At 44.3% G+C, this 21220-nt stretch overlaps 1 protein-coding gene across 5 annotated transcripts in view; it reads left to right on the forward strand.

Moving 5' to 3' along the window:
* limk1a (LIM domain kinase 1a) overlaps positions 1–21029 on the forward strand; it is a 40712-nt gene extending 19683 nt beyond the window's left edge. For 4 of the 5 annotated variants that reach the window (XM_012828833.3, XM_031573354.2, XM_031573352.2 and 1 more), the window contains 14 exons: positions 595–733; positions 9506–9615; positions 10297–10494; positions 10738–10843; positions 11234–11421; positions 11651–11837; positions 12556–12642; positions 13121–13252; positions 13641–13700; positions 14284–14349; positions 15102–15270; positions 15661–15716; positions 16086–16243; positions 16627–21029. In XM_012828833.3, coding sequence (XP_012684287.1) covers positions 595–733; positions 9506–9615; positions 10297–10494; positions 10738–10843; positions 11234–11421; positions 11651–11837; positions 12556–12642; positions 13121–13252; positions 13641–13700; positions 14284–14349; positions 15102–15270; positions 15661–15716; positions 16086–16243; positions 16627–16789 — 1819 coding nt within the window. In that variant the 3' untranslated portion in view covers positions 16790–21029. Of the gene's footprint in view, positions 1–594; positions 734–5236; positions 5516–9505; positions 9616–10296; positions 10495–10737; positions 10844–11233; positions 11422–11650; positions 11838–12555; positions 12643–13120; positions 13253–13640; positions 13701–14283; positions 14350–15101; positions 15271–15660; positions 15717–16085; positions 16244–16626 lie in introns of those variants that run through there. The other variant, XM_031573355.2, reaches the window with a different exon arrangement.
* The last annotated feature ends 191 nt before the right edge of the window (positions 21030–21220 follow it).

The following is a 21220-nucleotide window of genomic DNA, read 5'->3' on the forward strand; positions in this document are numbered from 1 at the left end:
AAATGCGTATCATAAATTCCATGTGTTCTATCAATATGGGAGGAGATGTGAAAGTGCTGGTCTGTGTGTTTTAAAGAAGAGCCTGGCTGCCTCCTTCTGTCTCTAAGGGTCAGTTTGCAGGGTGCTGTGACAGCAAATGCATTAGACTTAAATGGGAGTGGGTCGGCTGGCTCCTCTTCGCTGTCGCTCTCTCACCGCCCCTAGATGCTCTCTGTCAATCCTGTTCTAGTCTTTCGGCAGCTGATCTTTGTCTGCATCAGTCAACACATCTGAAATCACTGCCTTTACTCTAGTCTTTGCTTTACCTTATGTTCTCTAGTTGTATATCTTGTGTGTTTACTGTATGCTCTGTCTGGCTGTGGTTTCAGCTTTTACCTGAAAATACCACGCAGGGTATATAAGGTGTGTCACCACAGGCTGTGTTTACTGGTTCTGCGCTTCAAAAGCTTTATTTAGAACATTCCTTTAATCGCCTTGGTGGGTGTGTGTGTGTGTGTGTTCTAGATGCCAGTCATCTCTCAATCTCTCATTCTTCATAGGGCTCGGCGCTAATTGTCCATAATGACATTGTTGTTTTCAACCTTTCCCACACAGGTGTTGTGAATGCAGCACCTCCCTGTCCCACTGGTACTATGAGAAGGATGGTCGGCTCTTCTGCAAGAAGGACTACTGGGCCAAGTTCGGCGAGCTGTGCCACGGCTGCACGGAGCCCATCAGCACAGGTCTCATCATGGTGAGTGTGGAAACCCAACTCCTCTCCGCAGCTCTCTCCTCACTCTGCAATCCTTTCTCTCTTCCTCACTCTCTCTCACTCTCTCTCTTTCTCCATCTCTCTCTCTGTTTCTCTCTCACAAGACACAGGCCTCCCGTTTCACACAACAGCTCCAGTTACTCTGACTGACAATGTGGTATTCATACAATTACTGGTGCCCTTTCACATGCGTGGAAAGGACTTCCATGAATTAAACAGCGCATCACTGTTATCTAGCTGGTGATCATGAAAGAGGTAGTATGTATAATTTAACAACAGTGGAGAGGGGGTGTGTTGATAAGGGAAAGTGAAGTGTGGACTGTGAGTGATATACATTGGATTCTTTAACTGGGTTAGTTGTGGCCAATGTCACACCAATGAATTGCCTCAATAATTAGTTCAGTTTTCAATTGCTTACCACACAACAGCGTGGATGTCCCCATTTATTTGTTGTGTTTATTATGGAGGGCTGTTTAACTGGAGGCCAGCAACGCTCGTCTCAAAGTTCTTCATTAGTGAAGAAAGGCAGGACAAAGAGTGAGGAGACATTTGGTAGCATTTGTGAGCTCTGCCAACTGCACTTGGAGGTGTTCCAAATCGGCAAGAGTTTAAAAGCTGCTGTAATTTGGCAACAAAAGCAAAACTAGAACAGGGAGGCAGGCATTCGAAAAATCCCAGATAAGAACGAGTGTTTCGTGCAGAATGATATGGAGCCTTGACCGCACATTAACTTTATAGACTCTTTGTTTCTGGTCACTTATAGTAGCTGGGTCAAATCTGTACTAATAATATTCCTACTTGTACTCTGCCACACATTCCATAAAACTGTTTCCCAAATGAATAATTATGAATGTTAAATGAACCTTAAATAATTCACCTTAACATGCAGTACTTGGCTGTGATGGCCCCTGGCTAGATAAGCACTTGGAATACAATTACTATTGTCTTCCTCACATCTGCCTGGGGAGGGACGACTAAGATTCTCCCCAATACTCTCTCATCATCACTGTCTGCGTTGGTAGTGTAGCTGTGAATTGGTAATAGATTGCCTGAATTACGGCGGCAGGGTCTGAATGGAGAATGTGGTGTTGTGGGTAGGGTGGATGAGAACTCAGAGTTCACTTAAAGGTGAGATTCCTTTGGAGTTTGCATCGAGTCCTTAAGGCACACCCATAACCTGTTGGAATGTGTATAATGTGCTGAAAGGTCCACCAAAACATGCCCTCTAACCTTATTTATTGTAAATGATAGATTTGAACATTCTTCTGTTTTACTTATATTATACCTATGTTTCACAAGTGATATCCTAGCTTGGATTTCAATGATCTGCAAATGACCATTGGTTGTTTTATCTTTTTGTTTATTTTCTGTTGTTTTCACTTCGCCTCTTCACAGTATCTTTGTTTGGTCTAGACCTCGTGGTGCCAGACCTTGACCGGACTCTACACATTAGTCAACAGGCGTGTCATCCCGTGCCATCTACATTTACACTGATCAAGCTTAGCTTCAAGCATACTTTGAAATTAAATACATAATAAGACAGCAGGAGAACTTAAATGAGAGACATTCATATCAAACTGTGAATGCATGACTGTACCTACAGCATGTCCGTGCGCAGTCCTCCCATCTGCTGTTGTGGTAAGCAGATCTCTCCCGTCACCCTGACTCCTCTGCCTAGCCTTCTTGAGAGCATGTCTCAGAGAACTGGCCCTGTGAATTACTGCCCTGCAGTCTCCTCTCCAAAGTGCAATCCCAATAATTACACCGGCCTGTTCCAGACTAAGTGAATTAAAGATGGAAGAGCAGGGCCTGCCTCCCTTAGCATCCTCTTCTACAGTAGGTCAGATTTATCAGACACTCTAGTGTATGAGTGACGGTCACTGTGAAGTAAATGGGAGAGGCCTGCAATCACATTATTGGAGTGATGGCAGTCTATCAGGCAGGTTTCAGTGCTAGATGAACGTTAGCCTCCCACAGAATGACGCAGCAGGCTGAGATGTGTGCTGCTGTAAAATTCCACTTTGCCCCGGCTGGCATCTTCGCAAGAAAACAGACGGCTAAATGTAGGGGCCATTTCTGCAACCTTAAAAGAACGACGGGAAGGGATTGTGTTGTTGTTTACCAGATTTTTTACCAGATGTTAAGCAATTTAGGCATACTGTAGAGATGTTTTATGAAGGTTTGTCATGCACTTAAGAAAAGTGCTCTTCGTGAAATGCAATTCCTGATGATTGTGGTTCACCCGAGGTTCAAGTGTAGGTGTCAGTAGAAGTCACTGGAGGTGACATAAAGTCAGGGTGAAGCCTTCAGCATATTTTGCAATATTTTTTTCTAATCCTTTACCCCTTGTTTATGATGTAATGTTATGATATTATTTCTTTATTATTTTTGCTATATTTTGTACATGTTCTTGTGAAATTTTGAGCGATACCTTTTTTCAATCCCTCAGAGTGCTAAAAGTTTCTGTTTGTAGACATTGGTCTATTTTATTTGAAAACATTCTGTCCAACTTTTAGGTGAATCCCAGTACAGTGACACGGAAAAGGTCGAAAGACCAAAAAAGTCATTTTTTGTTTAGCTTTCTTGTGATGACAACACAAGTTTTGCAACCACTGACTGTAACTGAGATAAGATTTCACTATTTTCAGTATGAGGGTGTTTTTGTAAATGTCTGGGACTGTATTGACCAACAGTCTCTCATGTTACTCAGAGCCCTCATATCGCCCACGTTTCTTGGAAGTTTTTGAATGAGGGTGGGTTCACAGTTTTAGTCTGATTTTATTTGCTTTTTGTGGGAAATGTATTCCTCCCAGAAAGATGATAAACATAAGTGTAAATTGAATATTACGATTGTGTCCGTGAGGAAAGTGGTGTTGTGAAATCGTGGCATGTTATTTTAATGGTTTATTCAACTATTTGAGGAATGCAATAAAATATTAATAGTGACAAATTGGCTCTTTTCATTTACCCAGCTCAGTTTGATAGAAGGACTTGATGTCATTTCACTACCTACATAAATCAGAGGCCTTATAAGTTCCTTTTTGGAAACCACCTAAAACTGTCATTTTGTTTTGGTTCTCTTTTGAGATGTACAGAGGCTGACTTCCCTTCTGGGGGCAGATTTTGTTTGGGCTGGACTGTAGGCAGCTATAGTTGTTTTGACTCCTTACAACAGTGACTGGCTGATCACTCCAGAGGGGATTCCCATAGTAACTGCATAAGTAATGTTCATGATTGACACAACATGATGTCCCTTTGCTTTTACTTCTACAGAACATGGAGCAAGTGAGTTAGCCACATCTTCTAGCAGTATGCGATTAGATTGAATTCATTGTGTGGTTCAGACTTCCAAACATGAATCACCTGGCGTTGAAGATGAATTCACCGTGATAGAATGTGTGATTAGGCTTGCATCAGTTAAGGAAATATTAAGTTCACACTCAGAGGCCATGAAGTAGAAGAGGCATCTGTCTATGAAACTGGCCTTAATCTCCAAAGCAATTTCGAATGTCACAGCGCGGTATTCCGGTTGGTCTTTGGTAGTAGACTCACTCGCTGGTGATTCGGTGACTCAGTTGCTGTCGCCGCCTCGGATGATAAAACTGTCTCATCACATTCAGGCACTCTAACCACGCTCCAGTGGACCAGTTTTTCTGCTAGTCTCCCTCCGTCTCCCTCCCTGCCTCTCAGAGGTAGTGTGTGTGTGTGTGTGTGTGTGTGTGTGTGCCTTGTTTGCGAAAAGGCTGGCAGGCTCTGCTGCGGACGTCCCGCCTGACTCTATTAATATCTGCAAAGTCAGATGGCTCCTTGCAGCTGCTGGTATGGACCCGGCTTGTGGTCGGGGAGGGGCTCGGACAGCCGGCCGGAAACCATTGATTAGCTTCCCCCAGCCACTGTCAAAAGGGATGCTACTGTTCTCCTCCTGCACCAAGACATACAGTAGAAGGGCTGCCGCATAGCAACGCTTATGCATTTTTTAGATGCAGTATTTTCATTTGTGACAATACTGCTTGTGGTACAGCTTTTTACAGCGATATGAGCTATGCTTGTGGTGCCAAAAAATGGTATGCATGAATTCAGGTTATTGGTCTGCATCTGTGAGGATCAATACTCACCGTTCAATATTCGGTGAACGTTGATCTTTTCCCTCTACTATTGTTGAGAATTGTATGCTCTTTCCCTCAGGCCGTGACTATCAGTCACTGTAAGAGTGGTGTGTGTCAACAGCGCTAAACAATACAATTATCATCTGTAAAGAACTCTGTAGTTAGAACTGGGTTGTGTGAGTAGAGGGGAGGGGAATTAGGGGGGAGATGGTCTGTCTGCTGTGTTCAGGGTTAGTCGCAGTAAGGGAGTGGGGGTTGGGTAAGATAGATAGCAAGAGAGAGAGAGAGAGAGACTGCAAGCAGGCAAGGGAGGGCTGAGCAGGAAGTGATGAGGTCACAGAGAGAGAGAGAGAGAGAGAGAAGGAGGGAGGGAGGGTGAAGGGGGAGTGGGCTGCGGAGGGAGGGGTAGCGCGGTGACACAGTTTCAGAGATGAGCTCAGCGTCGGGGGCGTGGGTAGGGAAGTAAGCAGCGAAAACCGGCAGAGCCCTTCTTCCCGGCAGCCGACGACTCCAGTTTTTGTGTTGACAGCGTTGCGTTCGCTGACTTGAGATGAACTAAACCGCACGGTCGATCTGTCCAGAGGCTGCCAGTGCCATGGTGGGAGACTTGTTTTTCTGGGGATCCTGCTGCCTGAGGTTGTGGAGCAGGGACAAGAAGGTAAGAGGACTGGGGGGCTCGAGGCTCCGCAAGGGGCAGGCTTAGCGATGGTCAGGATTGGATGGATGGCGTCTCGCATGGCCTCTTTTTCCTCCGAGGAGGTGTGAGGTGGTCTGATGTCTTTCGTATTTAAGTATTCATGTTTCTCTGAGAAGGTTTTCAGATTCCTATTTAAATGATTCTGTATTTACTCCAGTCTGTTTTAGTCTCTAGCTCCGACCTTGTACTGTTCCTGGATCAGCTACGGCATCATGTGAATTAAATGTCAGCTACAACAGACCTTAAAAAATGTCTGGTATGTTATCCCTTTCAACGCTACTTAAAAGCCATAGTTTTCTCAGCCATTAGTCCCCTGTTTGTCAGGTAGATTTGAATGTGAGATAGCCCTGGGGGCATCATACCAAAAGGCTGCGCACGGATGGGTTGATTGAGCACAGCAGGCTTATGCTAAACTCTATTTGGTTTGTATGTTTGGGTGGCTGTAAGACTCTTAAGTGGCTGAAGATTTAGCTGGGCATTCATGTGGCTGTTTTATTTTTTTCCTTATTATTTTGGAGTGTTTTGGATCTTGGCTGAGCTCATTCTGACCACATGTCTAACCATGTTTGCCCTGCTGGTAATCACTCTACTGCGTAGCCTGCCTGTGTGGAAAGGCATTTTGCAGTGGCTCCATATTTTTGCATATTCAGCTCCCACACGATTCCCCGTTATTCTCCCAGGTTTGCACATTTGCATTCAGCGTTATGTGAAGTGTGTATTGGTTGTTATTAGCAGTGATCTTGGTAGAAAAGTCTGCATGTGCAGTGAAGGGTTAGTTATCAGTCCCTGATGAGATTTTGCCTGAGTTGAGACTGAGTGGACCTTCTTTGAATGGATTTGTGAACCTCCTTATCTTGTTAACACAAACCTTTAACTCCTTGTTTACACTGTATTTGCCATGCCACACACACACACACACAGACACACACACACACTCTCACACACACACACACACACACACACACACACACACACACACACACACACACACACTCACACTCACACTCACACCGACTGTCTGGTATGTTGTGTGCACAAGTCTCCTGGTCATATTAAGGTGATTGGGAATGAGATCAACATTCCCCTCTCTAAGCGGGGTGAAGTGATGTCATGGCTGAATGTGTTGTATTTCAGGCTGCTCGTGCAGCTCTGGGAGCCCCACATATGGGGCACATTATACCAGGAGATCGCATTATATCAGCGCAACCCCAGGCATGGCCTCTGCGCATTAGTCCCAGGCCAGTTCCATATGGAAAAGCCACTCCAATACTTTGCTAATGAGAGAGTGTAATCCGGTTAACTTACGATCACACGAGTCATATGCATTCCAGCTGGTTTGGATATTCCCTGTGATTAATATGCTGTGTCGTTTTGCAGACTGCAGACAAAATTAGTTTGTCCTTTGTTAGCCTGAGGGAGTAGCCATAATTTTATCTTCCCTACTGTGCATAGAGAGGTCGAGTGCCCCAAAGCCATAAATTTAGTTCCCTGGAAAAGATTCAACAGGCTCACTAAAGTAGGCCCATTCCAGTGAAAACTATACCTAATGCAGTGTGTCAGTGGTACGTCCAGGAAATGTTACACTGACCACTGAATGATGGCTACTTTGCTGATAATTTACATGTTCCACATTTGTCACCTCTTTCCCATTTTTCCCCCCATTCAAATTTCTTGGCCTTATGGAATTAGGATAACATCTCGACCTCACACCAGTTTTGTATGGACGCACTGTGTTCGCCCACGTTCAATGATTCCTGTTGAAGTTCAAATGGTGCCCCATTGTTGGGTGTTAAAGGAATGTTGCTGAAAGTGTTTTTTGAGTGAGTTCCCTTTGCAAGGTCAAAGTAAATATGTGAAAAGCTCATGGGGTTGGTGGGGGGTGGGAGGGTTACAGCCTCACACTCTTTCTCCAGATGGAGCTCACATCCCCCCGCTCCCCTGAGAACAAAATGCTCTTAATTTAAGATGTCTCATGGTCCTGCCTTGTGCTCGATGACTAACAGACACAACATTTCACCAGCGTGAGCGCCTGGAGTGCAGCAATCATGTGAAAACCACAGTATAGCTGCTCACTTGGAAATTTCCCCAGTTATCTCCCCAAACCTTATCCACCAGAGTGGTGTCCCAACTCTGACCACATGCTAAACCACTGGACCTTTGAAGTCTTTTTTTTTTAAAGCAACTCAAAGATCTGATGTGGTGTGACACAGTAACTTTGTAAGATATATCAATATTTTGGTGGATTTTTACCATGAAAACCGGTCATGTTGATCTCACATGGAATGAGCAAGCATGTTTAGAACTCATTTGTTTAGAGCTTTTTGGGGGATTTGGTCAGAAATGACTGAACCTAATCAACCAATGTGCAGTGGAATAAATCAGTAACTGTGATGGAAGGCTAAGAATGCTGTTATCTTTGTTGCACCCCTCCCCATCATCCGACACCTTTAGAACTTTCCCCCAGGGGCCTGTGGAAACAGTTGTTCATTCTCTGAAGTGGTTTTTGGGGAGGGGGTGTGGGGTGGTGGGGGGCGGGGAGCATGTGTATTACTGTTCAGACGCAGTTGTTCGCTTGAGGAAGAAGAGGCGATAGATAGCTAGGCGAGCGTGTGGGAGTGAGGCCAGTGGGCAGCAAATGGCAACCGCAGGACTGGAGTGTGACAGCGTCACCTCTGCTTCCTATGGCAAGGACGTTCCTACTGAGTGTCACACCTGAAATGCCACCAGATGCCCACTCACTACCTCCACACCATATGTTCCATTCTCCATTTTTGTCTGATTCTTTTGTCACTGGGCTGTAGTTTTTGGTTTGTAACCCTGTTTGCCTTTAATGTGTCATTTGTATATCTAAGTCACCTAGTGATTGTGAAAATGTTTTTGATAAAGGTTCCACACAATATATAGACCACCCAGACACCAACCAACCAATGACACGCTCTTGTGTTTCATTATAGCTGTTTTAACGTGTCATGTTATAATCATTTTTCACACACACCACTTGCCCATCATCCTAAATGCGGGTAATCAGTGAGCCTAAGTGTGAGGTGGTCATGTTTATCGCTTCCTTAAATGGACATTATTTATATCGTTTTCATTCTTTAAAGTCACACTGATGTAATCGCATAACAAGCTCAAAAAGAAATGCAGTGACTGCCGGCATGACTACAGGCTTATTATGTTTATTTAAAGGCACGCCAACACTTGTTTAAAGCATCCACTTCTTCAGAATTTTGGTTGAAGCTGCCTCTCCTCTCTGGGTTTTCCCAAGCATTTATTAGATGTTTTATTTCCTGCAGATGTATTGAGCAAAAGATAAATCCAAACAGTGCTGTAAACAGTGTGCTGTCAGTTCTGAAGAACTTATGATTCAATTCAACCTCTTTCAACCCATTACAAAAGCCCATGTCAGCAGAGGTGATACTCAAGTCAAGCGCATTCTATACAGTTTTGTCAGTTCTGTTCTGGAGATTGGAAAGCCGCGTTCAGTCTAACTGTTGCGATGGTGGGATCCAACTTCGCAGCATTTCTGTGTGCTCTCCTTTAGTTTCCATAGAAACTCTCACAAAGCCGACTGAATGCATGGGAGCTGGACTCCCAGTGGTATTACTGGTTTCTCTATCCTGGGTGACTCCATGGTAGCAGGGCAGAATCTTGTAATGTTGCGTCTACATTTTTCACGAGAACCGATATCTTTGTCAGCAGCCTGCTTTATCAAGATCAAGGTGTGATTGTATGCATTTGCCAAGTGACGATTTTTCACCGTACTTCAGCATGGCATTTATTCACATTCACAAGTGGGTCAGTAACATGTCTCATGCTGTTTGACAAACACATGGACGTGACTTATCCGCACATTCAATCACACACTTGAAACCACCAGACATTCCTGGCGGTGACCGTGTATAGCTGCGTGTCTTTGCTGAGTCCAGGCTTTCCTTTGGTGTGTTACAGGTCGCGGGAGAGCAGAAGTATCACCCCGAGTGTTTCACCTGCCTGAACTGTCGGAGCTTCATCGGAGATGGCGACACGTACGCCCTTGTGGAGAGGTCCAAGCTCTACTGGTCAGTTGGGTGGATAAATGGGACCGACATCGAGCTAGCTCACAAATGAACATATCTGTCAAAAGAAATTATTTAAATGTGACTAATCTTTTGGTTTCAAATCAGAATTGACCTCCCTCAGTCTGTAGTACAAGTCTTCCTCTGTAATCTTAGCATACCAGTGTTAATAGCAGTGTTAATTAATGATGAAGACAAGAAAAGAAAAAAAGGCAAAAAAAGATTAGACACGTGCAGTGTAGTACACTGGCCATTAGCTCAGTCATTTCCGCCCTAAGTGGTCACCAAAAACAAAAATATTCCCTGTTTCAGGGGCTAACAGCAAGTCTTTGGCCCATTACCACAAACCCAACATGTTGTAGTGTTGCTGCCAAAAAAAAAAAAACACTGGCCAGAAATAGACTGCCATGGGAACTGAGCCTTCAAAATAAAAAGTAGAACCGGCCACAAAAATTTTTTTTTTTTCATTACTAGGTCAACAGTTCGTTTTTGTGTAGTGTTATATTATGTCTAATTGTATATTATGTAATGTCCAAGCTGTCCCACCTAACATTCCAACAAGATTAAGCTGTGCTATTCTCATATGAATTTAGAATCGTTTTTTCTTTGTACAACAACACATTTAAAATGACATTAAGCTCCCTCTCTCCTCACATGAACTCTCCTTTGTTCCCGATTACCCAGTGGCCATTGCTACTACCAGACCATCGTCACCCCGGTGACGCTCCCTGACTCCCCGTGTTCAAAGATCCCCCACACTGTGACCCTCGTGTCCATCCCGGCGTCCACCGATGGCAAGCGCGGCTTCTCCGTCGCCATCGATCAGAGCTCCATTCCCAACAGCTTCGGCCCCGACCACATCCCCACAGTGAGAGTTTCAGAGTGAGTAAGCCCAGGGTATCACTGGCCCAGCCTTCACCCACACACTGAAATGTATTCCCGTAGTATTACATGTTTTGAGTACTCATTTGCAGGGTGTGAAATGCATACTCCTTGTACTCAGATGACTTTAGCTGTAGTGTATTGTGTTATCAACGATATTGAATATGTATCATTTTTGTATTCTTAATTGTTGTATTTTATTTTCTAGTGATACTTACCTTCAGTGTTTGTTCTCGTCTTTAGAGTGGACCGAGAACTCATAAGTCCTGATGTGAAGAACGCCATACATGTTGGTGACAGGATCCTCGAGATTAATGGAACCCCAATCCGGAATGTTCCTCTCGATGAGGTACCAATAATAATCCTTCCACTTCTTTGCTGTATGATTTTAGATCCATCCATTTGTAATTTTTCTCCTCTCTTTATCTTGTACACACACACACACACACACACACACACACACACACACAGACAGACAGTGCCTCAAGGAATCAGTCTTTGGCTGAAATAACAAATGCGCTCAACGTGAACTATTTTATTACTTTTTCTTTTGAGTCCACTTGATCCTGGAATGAAGGGGGAAATTCATATGCAAACATGCCTCAGGCACAAGGCCTTTTTTTCATTCATTTTAAAGAATTCAAATATAATTGATTCAGAATCCTTCGAGCCCAGTCTATTTATTTAAATCGCTTTCTTTCTCTCTCTCTCTTTCTCCTTCTTTTTCTTTCTCTCACAGATTGACCTGCTGATCCAGGAGACGAGTCGTCTGCTGCAGCTGACCATTGAGCACGACCCCCATGACCATGGCGGGTCACAGGACCATCTGGACGGGCCGAGCCCCCTGTCTCAGGTGTCCAGTCCCGTGTCCCCCATCACTTCTCCCCCCAACCTCGATGTCAACAACCTCCGCTCCCGCGTCATCACGTAAGGGTTACTAAACTTGTCACGCAATATGAAATAAGCACTATGATAATTGTGTCGTCAGTGAGAATTGTAGTGTTCTACAATAATTATAAAATGAATAAATAAAACGACTGCCTGGTGAAATCAATCTTTCAGTGTTTTTCTGAATGTGTTTTCAATGCTATTGACCAAAACATGACGTGAAATATGTTGTGCCTTAACACAGTTTGGACCTCATTTTGTTCCCCAGGCGCAGCTACAGCATTGACAAATCCCCCTGCTCCAGCAACACGGCCTCGCCCATGTCCCAGCGGAAGGACATCGGGCGCTCAGAGTCCCTGCGCGTGGTGTCCAATCACACGCACAGAATCTTTCGACCCTCTGACCTCATACACGGAGAGGTTCTGGGGGTGGGCTGCTTTGGTCAGGCTATCAAGGTATTGACGTTAAAAAATTCCATACTGAAACATCAATCATCAAATTTGCATATGGATCTGTACTGACTGGCAGATATATTATATGATGACTGATATAAACATCACACTTTCATCTATATATTGATTAATGTTGACCAATTTGGATCAATACTCATTCAGTGGACAACAATATTTACATGTTATTTTTTCTGTGACTCATGACTACCAACATTTATTGTGACATTATGATTGTGTCCAGCAGATGGCAGCAATGTGCTGACTAAAAAAAAAACTGGACCAAACAGTAGCAGCTCATTTTATTTAAATGGCACAGAATTGTGAATTGTACAGTTGAAACATATTTAGCCTCTTTTCAGTCAACATGAACTAAGAGACAGCTTTTTCCTTAACCCCTCTTGATAAAATGAATAAACCCTTTAGTGTCAACCAGACTGTACATCTGTATGGGTAAATAGAATATTTTTTCTGGAACTTATTTGTGCACATGGAGTGCCCATCAATCAAGATCCACCCAGGAAGCAGGATAATATCAGAGGGTGGGGAGGAAAGAGCCTTTGAAAAGTTGCAGCCAAGATCAGCCACACACACATGGCAGCCAGATGGGGTTAAACCATAGACACTAAAAACAAGGGGTAAACGAGGTGACTGCTCTGAGAAACATGAAACATTCCGCCCCACGGCGCAGTCTGATGACATCACTCCTGTTCCCTGCACCCAGGTGACCCACAAGGAGACGGGGGAGGTGATGGTGATGAAGGAGCTGATCCGCTTTGATGACGAGACCCAGAGGACCTTCCTCAAGGAGGTAGGAGACTCGTCACCCTTCACATCCACCATACCCCTCCATTCAGGGGGCTGGAGAAAGGAGAGGAATATGATAAGGAAAAGGAAAAGTTCACTTAGAGCAGAGTTGAACGGAGGTAGACTGCAAACTCGACTATAGAGTTTTGCCTTTCAAATTAGAGAATGCACTGATGATTTGGACATGTTGCTAGCACCCACTTATTTCTAGCGCTTCATGTCTCAGGCGTGTGTGAATGATTCCCAGTCGTGGGCTTATCAGGCTCCTGTGATCAGCGACTGCTCTAATTAATCCAGGCATTACACAAGATTCCTCCCCTGGTGCCACTTCTGCTTCTGCACGCCTTCACACCATTCAGCCCTCTTAGTGCAGCTGATAAAGAGACGGCCCCTGAAGTCTAAGCTAGGATTTGGAAGGGATTTCATGCGATTGAACCTTAGCTTCCACTATTGTTCTCATTTTTCTCTCTGTGACCGCGCAGGTGAAGGTGATGCGCTGCCTGGAACACCCCAACGTGCTCAAGTTCATCGGCGTGCTCTACAAAGACAAGCGGCTCAACTTCATCGCAGAGTACATCAAAGGAGGAACCCTGAGGGAGATCATTAAGAAAATGGTGAGCGTTTGTGTTTGTGTGTGTGTGTGTGTGTGTGTGTGTGTGTGTGTGTGTGTGTAGGTGTGTGTGTGTGTGTGTGTGTTTGTGTGTGTGTGTTTGTGTGTGTGTTTACGCGTGTGTGTGTGTGCTTTCATGTGACTTGTGTGGTTCTATTTATGGTCATGAGCAGTTCCTCTTCACACCCGAGTTCCTTGATTGTGACACACGTAAACAAATCAGTTATGCTGTAAATATAGATCACTGAAGACAACCATATGCCACCATTTCAGTACAAGCCCCCCTTTCATATGAACCAGCAACCTAGGTTTTGTCCACATCATGTCAAGCTAACATGTGGTTCAGGTCTAAAAGGTGGTGTCTTTTAAATGCACATTTTCTCCATCTACAGGATAGCAACTTTCCATGGAACCAGCGAGTGAGTTTTGCAAAGGACATTGCTTCAGGCATGGTGAGTGAAAAGAGCATAGTCTTTCATCTTAATCCACACAGCATTATAAGGATGGATTTGCCTCATTTTAAGTAAAAGGTGTTCTGCCTATGTTGACATAATAAGTGGCATTCTTATGGAAATGACACGACCCATAAGAATCACAGGTGGAATAACACACCCGCACTGCAGTCATATGCTTGATTGCAATACCCCCATTCACCAGCAGGGATCGTGGATTTGGCTACCATCACAACAGTACTGCCACAGTCTGCCACCTTGTGGTCATTTTGTGTACACAACTAAAGGATTGTGGCATGGATGAAATGTTCTCCTATTAAAAGTGATGTCACAGAATCTCCAGGGCTGGTTTACTGTTGGCCAACATAAAATTGACCTAAATCTGAAAGCAGATGCAGCCACTTTGATTTTCACTTTAAAATACACGAAAGTCGACACAGACTAAACACAGATTTAAACACAGATGAAAGAAAATGTGTTCAGCAGAATTTCTGAGAAGCAGCAAGGCATCTCTTCATCAAAGGCCTGTATGTCTCACTCTTATGAACCATCCATGTTTTTCTTCCCTCTGTCTGTCATCTAGACCTACCTGCATTCCATGAACATAATCCACCGAGACCTGAACTCTCACAACTGCCTCGTTCGAGACGTGAGTATCCAGGAAGAAACAGTGTGTGTGTGTGTGTGTGTGTGTGTGTGTGTGTGTGTGTGTGTGTGTGTAGTGAAGTTCGTGTCCAAGTGCTTTCTTTGCGGATTAAGTTGTTATGCTTTTCTCCTGAAGTGACACACAGCTTTATTTGACACTGACAGATGTTAGACACCAGGCGATAAGGCAGTCAGAACTCCATAGGAGGAAAAACAGTGCATCTTTTGTCTCGCTACTATAGACAGGATAGAAAGAGAAGCTCTTTAGGTCCATGAGTGCATCTGTTTTAAACCTTCTGCCCTAAGCCTCCAGGTACGAAATTGAGGATGATGTTATGATTGACGCTGGGCAAGCCTCCACTGCACTGGAGAAATGCCTGAACTTGTCTCCCTTCTATTTTGAAAAATGAGATTGTATTGTTCGTCTGTGTGAGAGCTCTTGTAGATTAGGGTTTTCCACAGAGGGAGAGGAAGTGATTCTGAGAGGAGCAGACATAGGATTCTAATTCATAATGACGCAAATGGCAAAGGAAAAGTTCTGGAGATTTCCATCTCTGACATTTCTGAAACAAAAAAACCTTTGTACTATATTTAATCAAACTGCTTGGCCTTTATATAGATCAATCCTCTGCCTCCAGCCTTTTATACAGGCTGGGTGTGGTCACTACAGGTATATCTGAAATAGCTATAAAACAAGTGTAAGTGAATGTAAAGTGACTGCCTGAGTACTCACCTTATTTTGTTTTCCATATGCAGAATAACAGTGTAGTGGTGGCAGACTTTGGGCTCGCCAGGCTCATGGTGGAGGACAAGAACCAGGGCAAGCTGCCGCTGGGCAACCCCCAGGGTCTGAAGAAACCTGACCGCAGGAAGAGGTACACGGTCGTGGGCAACCCCTACTGGATGGCACCAGAGATGATCCATGGTGAGCCCACCCCTTCTACCGCCGCTACCTCTCACATTATGATCTGTGCTTTGCTCCTGTTTATGAACATCTGATGAAGTGTGTTTCTTCTATGAAGAGTTGCTCTTGTCATACAAACCAGTATGGTGTCATAGTTATATAGTGAAGTATTGCCCTCTCTAGGATGCTGAAGTAACTACAATGGCAGATAGGAATAGATTTAAGAGATTATAGCAGCTCCAAAGAGTCAAAACCTGATACATTTAGAAAACTGCAATGACCTTTTGATGTTATTTTTGCCAGTGGCCTATATATAGGAATGTAGAATTAGGATTCCAGTGCAGGCATGTTTGTGCTGTGGTTGGACTGTGCCCTAAACCAGTTCCTTGTATTTCCTCTGGCTACCTACAGGGAAGAGTTACGACGAGAAAGTCGACATCTTCTCTTTCGGGATTATGCTTTGTGAGGTGAGTATTTGTGGACGGATCAACGGGAATAATCACAGGGCCTGACCAGAGTAAAAAAAACCTCCTCTGCTGGATCCCAGAGTCCACAGAAATGCCTTCAAACTGGGGACACTCAATGTGGTAGCCATTATGGACCTCGCCAGCCTTCCTGATAGTTAAGCACCATAAACTGCCTCTAAATGACATGCTTGGCCAGCAGAGGAGGAAGCTGGCTGTGTCCTTGGATCCAGGTTAGACTGGTCCAGGATTAGATTTGTGGTGAGTGTGGTTTCCTGCGGCTAGACGGTGAATCCATAACTGGGCCACCGAGGTTCTGAATCTCACGACTCCCCCTTCCTGTCCTCCTCCTCCTCCTCCTCCTCAATGCAGATCATCGGGCGGGTCAACGCAGATCCAGACTATCTTCCCCGAGCGATGGACTTCGGGCTGAACGTGAAAGGCTTCCTGGAACACTTCTGCCCTCCGGGGTGCCCGCCTCCTTTCTTCCCTATTGCTGCTTTGTGCTGCGACCTGGATGCAGAGAAAAGGTGAGCGCTGCTGGATTTGTGTGTCAGAGTTTCATATAGCGGAGTAACAGCAAACATGTTAGTGATCAAAGCAGAGGAAAAGCATAGAAGGAATGAATGTCTGCATGAAGGTCTTTCTGGTCTGTCTTTGGTTTCTGCTCACGTACTCTGTGTGCATTGATGGGCTTTGTTGATGCTCATGAATCGTGTTGCTGTTTAGATGCTGTCAGTCAGATGTGGCTTTGATACTGGCTGTGAACATATTTCAGGTGTCGTTTCTGACATTTGGGGCTTTCAACACAAATGAAACAAATGCTGTAGTCTCCTCAAAGACGTTTCTGATTTGCTCTTCCCTCGTGTGTATTGGTTCTTTTATTGAGGAAAATGTGGTTGTCTGTCTACAGGCCAGCCTTTACTAAGTTGGAGGAGTGGCTGGAGAACCTGAAGTTGCACCTGGAAATCCGCCTGCCGCTCGTCTCGGAGCTGGAGCAGCTCAGCCGGGACTTCTGGCAGAAGCACCCGCCCTCCGAGAACGGGCTGCACCCCCACCCAGAGCAGCCCGAGTAGTCCGCTCGGGAGTGGAGAGGAGCGGAGAGGAGAGGGTGGTGGTTCTGCTGAAGATACCCCCCCCCCCCCCACTGGCAGAAAGCAGAGGAAGGCTAGCATTCACCCTCCTCAACACTGGGCAGTGGTTCTGTTGGCGCACACACACACACACACACACACTCACACACACACACACACACACATACATACATACACACACACACACACACACCCCTGCCTTTGCGGGTGTCCTGTGAGTAACTCTCCGTGGTTGGGAGCTCCGCAGTGGGCACAAATGCCAACCGCTGTGGACTCAGGGATGGAAATCCAGCCATGTCATGTCCGGTGGCGCCGCCTGGAAGCGCCACTCCAGCTGCAGGCATTCATCTCCCCTCCCTTTCCCTCCCTTCCCTTCCCTTCCCTTCCGTGGTTCCTTAGGAAACACGTCTCATTCACTTTCATCGCTTCAGCCTGTTGAATGTCCAGTCATCGTTGACAGCCTCAACATGGAAGAATCGACCATCGCCGTGCCGTGTGTGTTGTGACTCTAAAGGCTAAAAGCCAGTGAGAGAAAGTCATTGTCTGATCATAATCAAAGGTGACGTCTGCATCTCGTCTTCTTAAAAGAACACAATCTTCTCCAAGACAAAGGGGCAGCTTCAGGTGTAGAGTTTGATTCTATGTGATGTCTCCATATAGCAATTGTACCTTAGCGTTTACTGGTTTTACTTGGTTTGGACATTGAAGCGTGATTTTCTTTGAAAAACATGTAAAAAACCCCCGTGGAAAGGCTATATAATATGAACTCCTCGAATGAAATGTCATCACAAGTGAATTCAACAAGGCAAGCTTTCGTTCTATTGGCTTTATTTCCCTGAATATCCCCTAGCCAGGCCTAGTGGTTACAGAAGCCACAAAACTGTCCGCTCATGCTTAGCTTCAAGTGAGCGCTAATATTTGTTGTGCTACTAGTCTGAAAGCAATGTAATTGCATACTCTGCTGCAAGGAGTTACCTCTCACAGCTGTAACTCTTGTCGTCTGCACCAGCTTGCTAGCATTTATAGTGATGTCCATAGTATAACCCGGTGTTCAGTGATGAATATATCCTTTACTTTGCAGTGACAGCTTGCTTTTTCAATGGACAACAGATCTCTATGACACAAAGAAGCACCATCTAAACGAATGATACGCACGTTGTAAATAACCAGTCTGTGCCCCCCCCCAGCCCCCGTCCTTGTTTGTTGACTAACCCTTGTGATCTGATCCTGCCACACGGGGGGAGCATACTAACCCATAGCTAAGAACAGCATTCCCAACATTCACGCTTTTGCCATGAGACTCACACGTTCGCAGGCCATTTCAGCCTCAGCCTCACTGCAGTTTTTCCCACTGACGTCAATGCATCCCACTAAGTCTGCGGATGGCGCGCTGCTGTCTCGCACCAAGCCAGCCCTGAGACGCTGGCAGAGCTCCTAAGAGGGTACTGAGTATGGGAATCATTTCCTCCACTAGTTGTGCAGCACTGAAATCATTATGCCGTAATGGTACAGTCATCTATGGTACATCGTTTTTTTGTCATTGACTTGGAGTACTTTTAAGTTTCATCACTTGTAGACCAACTCTTATCAAATGTACATAATTATTGATAGTATTTACTGTAAATGTTTTAAATATTGTATATGTGTACAGACATATTTTGTATACTGATGCAGCATTGCCATATTTTTAATTGGCTACATATTAAAATGATAGACATAGGTAGAGGAACGGGAAATGCTCAACAGAACAGCCTGTAAAACACCTGCAAAAGGTTGGCATGGCAACTGTGTGGCCCTTGGTTGACTTCCTCATTTGGAAGGTGAAGAGGGCATCATGTGACTTGGTTGAGAAGACATCTAAGGCCCCATCCATTCCCACCCTGTGCTTCTCATGTGTGTTACATTTGCTCCTTCCCGGGCACCAGATCCAGTTATGTTGTTTAAGGTCTGTCGGCAAGCCTCTACCTTTTTCTCGTGACCGTCTCTGTGGAGTAACTCCCTTGACCTAGCAATCACGGTCAACTGCTCTTTGTATTTTAAAACCAGCAAAAAAAGAGAGAAAAAAATTACATTCACAGAGGAAAAATGCAATCATTCATGTTTGGTGTGTGTGTGTGTGTGTTCAATGGATTGTTCTGTTACTCACTGAGACTTTGCCACCCTCTTGGCTTCTAATTGTCACTAACGTGCTGTTGAGAGTTATGCAGTCCCTCGGCAGACTGGTGTTGGATCCAGATTAGTATTCAAGAGGCAACTTGTTTATGTTTTACCACCCAGAGTCGAGCCGCCATGTGGTTTGGCCTTAGCTCTTAGCCATAGTCACTGGTGTGTGGCCGTGTCTCACCAACCTGTGGAACACTTCCTGTTTACACAAACCTGCTGGCTGTAAATGTCTCTGTATATCTCTGTTTGAGAACATGCCCAGCTTTCTTTCCTTCTCTCTCTCTCTCTCTCTTTCTCTCTCGCTCTTTCTCTCTCTCTCTTTCTCTCCGTCTCCTTTGGGGGGAGATGAGAGCTGCATGGTGCATTGGCTAGGTGTTTAGTTTTTTGCTTTGAGAAAAAAAAAAACTTGAGCTATTCTTGTAACTTTGAACAAATATTGTGATTCGCGGGGAGAATACAGTGGAGGATGGCAGGAAAGCGTGTACAGACAGTGGATGCCGGCTGACTGATGCAGCCGGGGAAAACAAAGACACGGGCGAGTTGACACAGCATCTCTTTTTTTGTATAGAACCACTGAAATCTTTTTGTATAGATTTTTAAGTAATTTAATTTGCACTATGCTAGAAAATGGCTGCCCTCAGGGCTAGTTTTGTCTCTTGGTTACTTTAAGGAGAAAATAAAAATGAAACTGCATCGGTTCATATATGAATGCAAGTCACTGAAGGAGCCTTTGAAATGTAAAGGGGATCACTGGGAGCCTTTCCTCTTAGTAGCAAACTGATTAAAAGTGTCTTTCTAATCCTTCCTCACCGCAGTATTGAATCAGTCCTCTCTAGCATTGCTGAAATATGCATGTGCATCTTCATTATTTTTTCACTTCATGTCTTCATGTATAAGTATATATATAAGTTTTGTAAGTTATCCCTTTAAGTAGGACTAGCTTCATATACATGGAACATACTGTAACAGTATCTCTATTTCTTTGCACTAGTTTTGTTGTAGTACATTCTTGAAATGAAATGAGTAGTGCAAATTAGAAATCCACTTTCCAAACTGGACTAATACCATTCCAAAAACTCGTTGTTCCGGACGATCCTTTAGTTGAATGACCGAAACATTGATGAAGCACTAAGCATAGCTTTACATCAACTCGCATCACCTTTGAAACATATCTTCCAAGTTTGCTACTAAGAAGAAGGTGGCCATGGTTCCCTTGCAGTCTACAGAAAGATCCTTTGTGAAAGAGGTTCTCGTTGTAATGACCACTTCATTCTACACTGTCCAATGCCTTGATGTTGGACTTCTGATTAACCTGTATTGTTAGAGCACTTACTCTACATACCCCATTCCAGAACTCTCCATTGACAGTCCAGCTCAGGGCAATGCTCTACTGGAGCTTGTGATGCTTCTCTGAATGCAATGTTACTGCTTGGGAAAAAGTTATGTTCACAGCTCAACGGTGCGCACAGCAAGCATGCAATTCTACAACGTTTATCCAGTGATGTCTCTACAGATGAGATCAGTTCCACTTGCAAAATAATCAGTGGGTAAAATCACACTCCTAACTGTACGTCTGTGGTGGACTATCTGTGATGTTTTGGGCATGAATCCTGGTCATCACAGTTTTGCAGACACTCAAGCCAATTCTCAGCATGTGCGGATGTTGCAGCAGTACTTCTTTGCAAAGGATCTATACCTCTGAAAATTGCTGTGCCTTTGTTTTAAGCTAGCCTTGCCAACGACTTGTAGCGTGTTTGAAATGATTTTTGTAAGAAAAAAAAAGAAAAACAGTGAATAGAAAAGTCTGATGAATTTGACTTGATTGCTGATTGGTTTTTATGAGATACCCTCTTGTTCTCTATATTTATATTTTCCATATTTCCATTGTCTGTTTTCTTTTGGTATCTTTGGTTTATGATTTTATTTGTTCTTTTAATTTAATTTTTTACACAAGCTGTGAAAATATCTGCACTTTAATTCCGGTTGTGAACATTGAGAATCCAAGGAGACGACTGTATTTCATTGCAGCTGGAATAAAATTGCCGCTCCTTAACAAAAATATACCATTTCTGTGTGTGTGTGTGTCTTATTCCTCAGTTGTTGTGATAGATGTGGTCAATTGTCATCAGATTGTTTATTTTCTGATATACCAAAAGAAAAGAAAAATTGAAAGAATGTATAGGAATCTCTCTCCCTGTGCCTATCTCTCTCTCTCTCACTCTCTCTCTCTCTCTGACTGCTCATGGGATG

The sequence above is a fragment of the Clupea harengus genome, chromosome 9, assembly GCF_900700415.2.
Source record: "Clupea harengus chromosome 9, Ch_v2.0.2, whole genome shotgun sequence".
NCBI lineage: Eukaryota > Metazoa > Chordata > Actinopteri > Clupeiformes > Clupeidae > Clupea > Clupea harengus.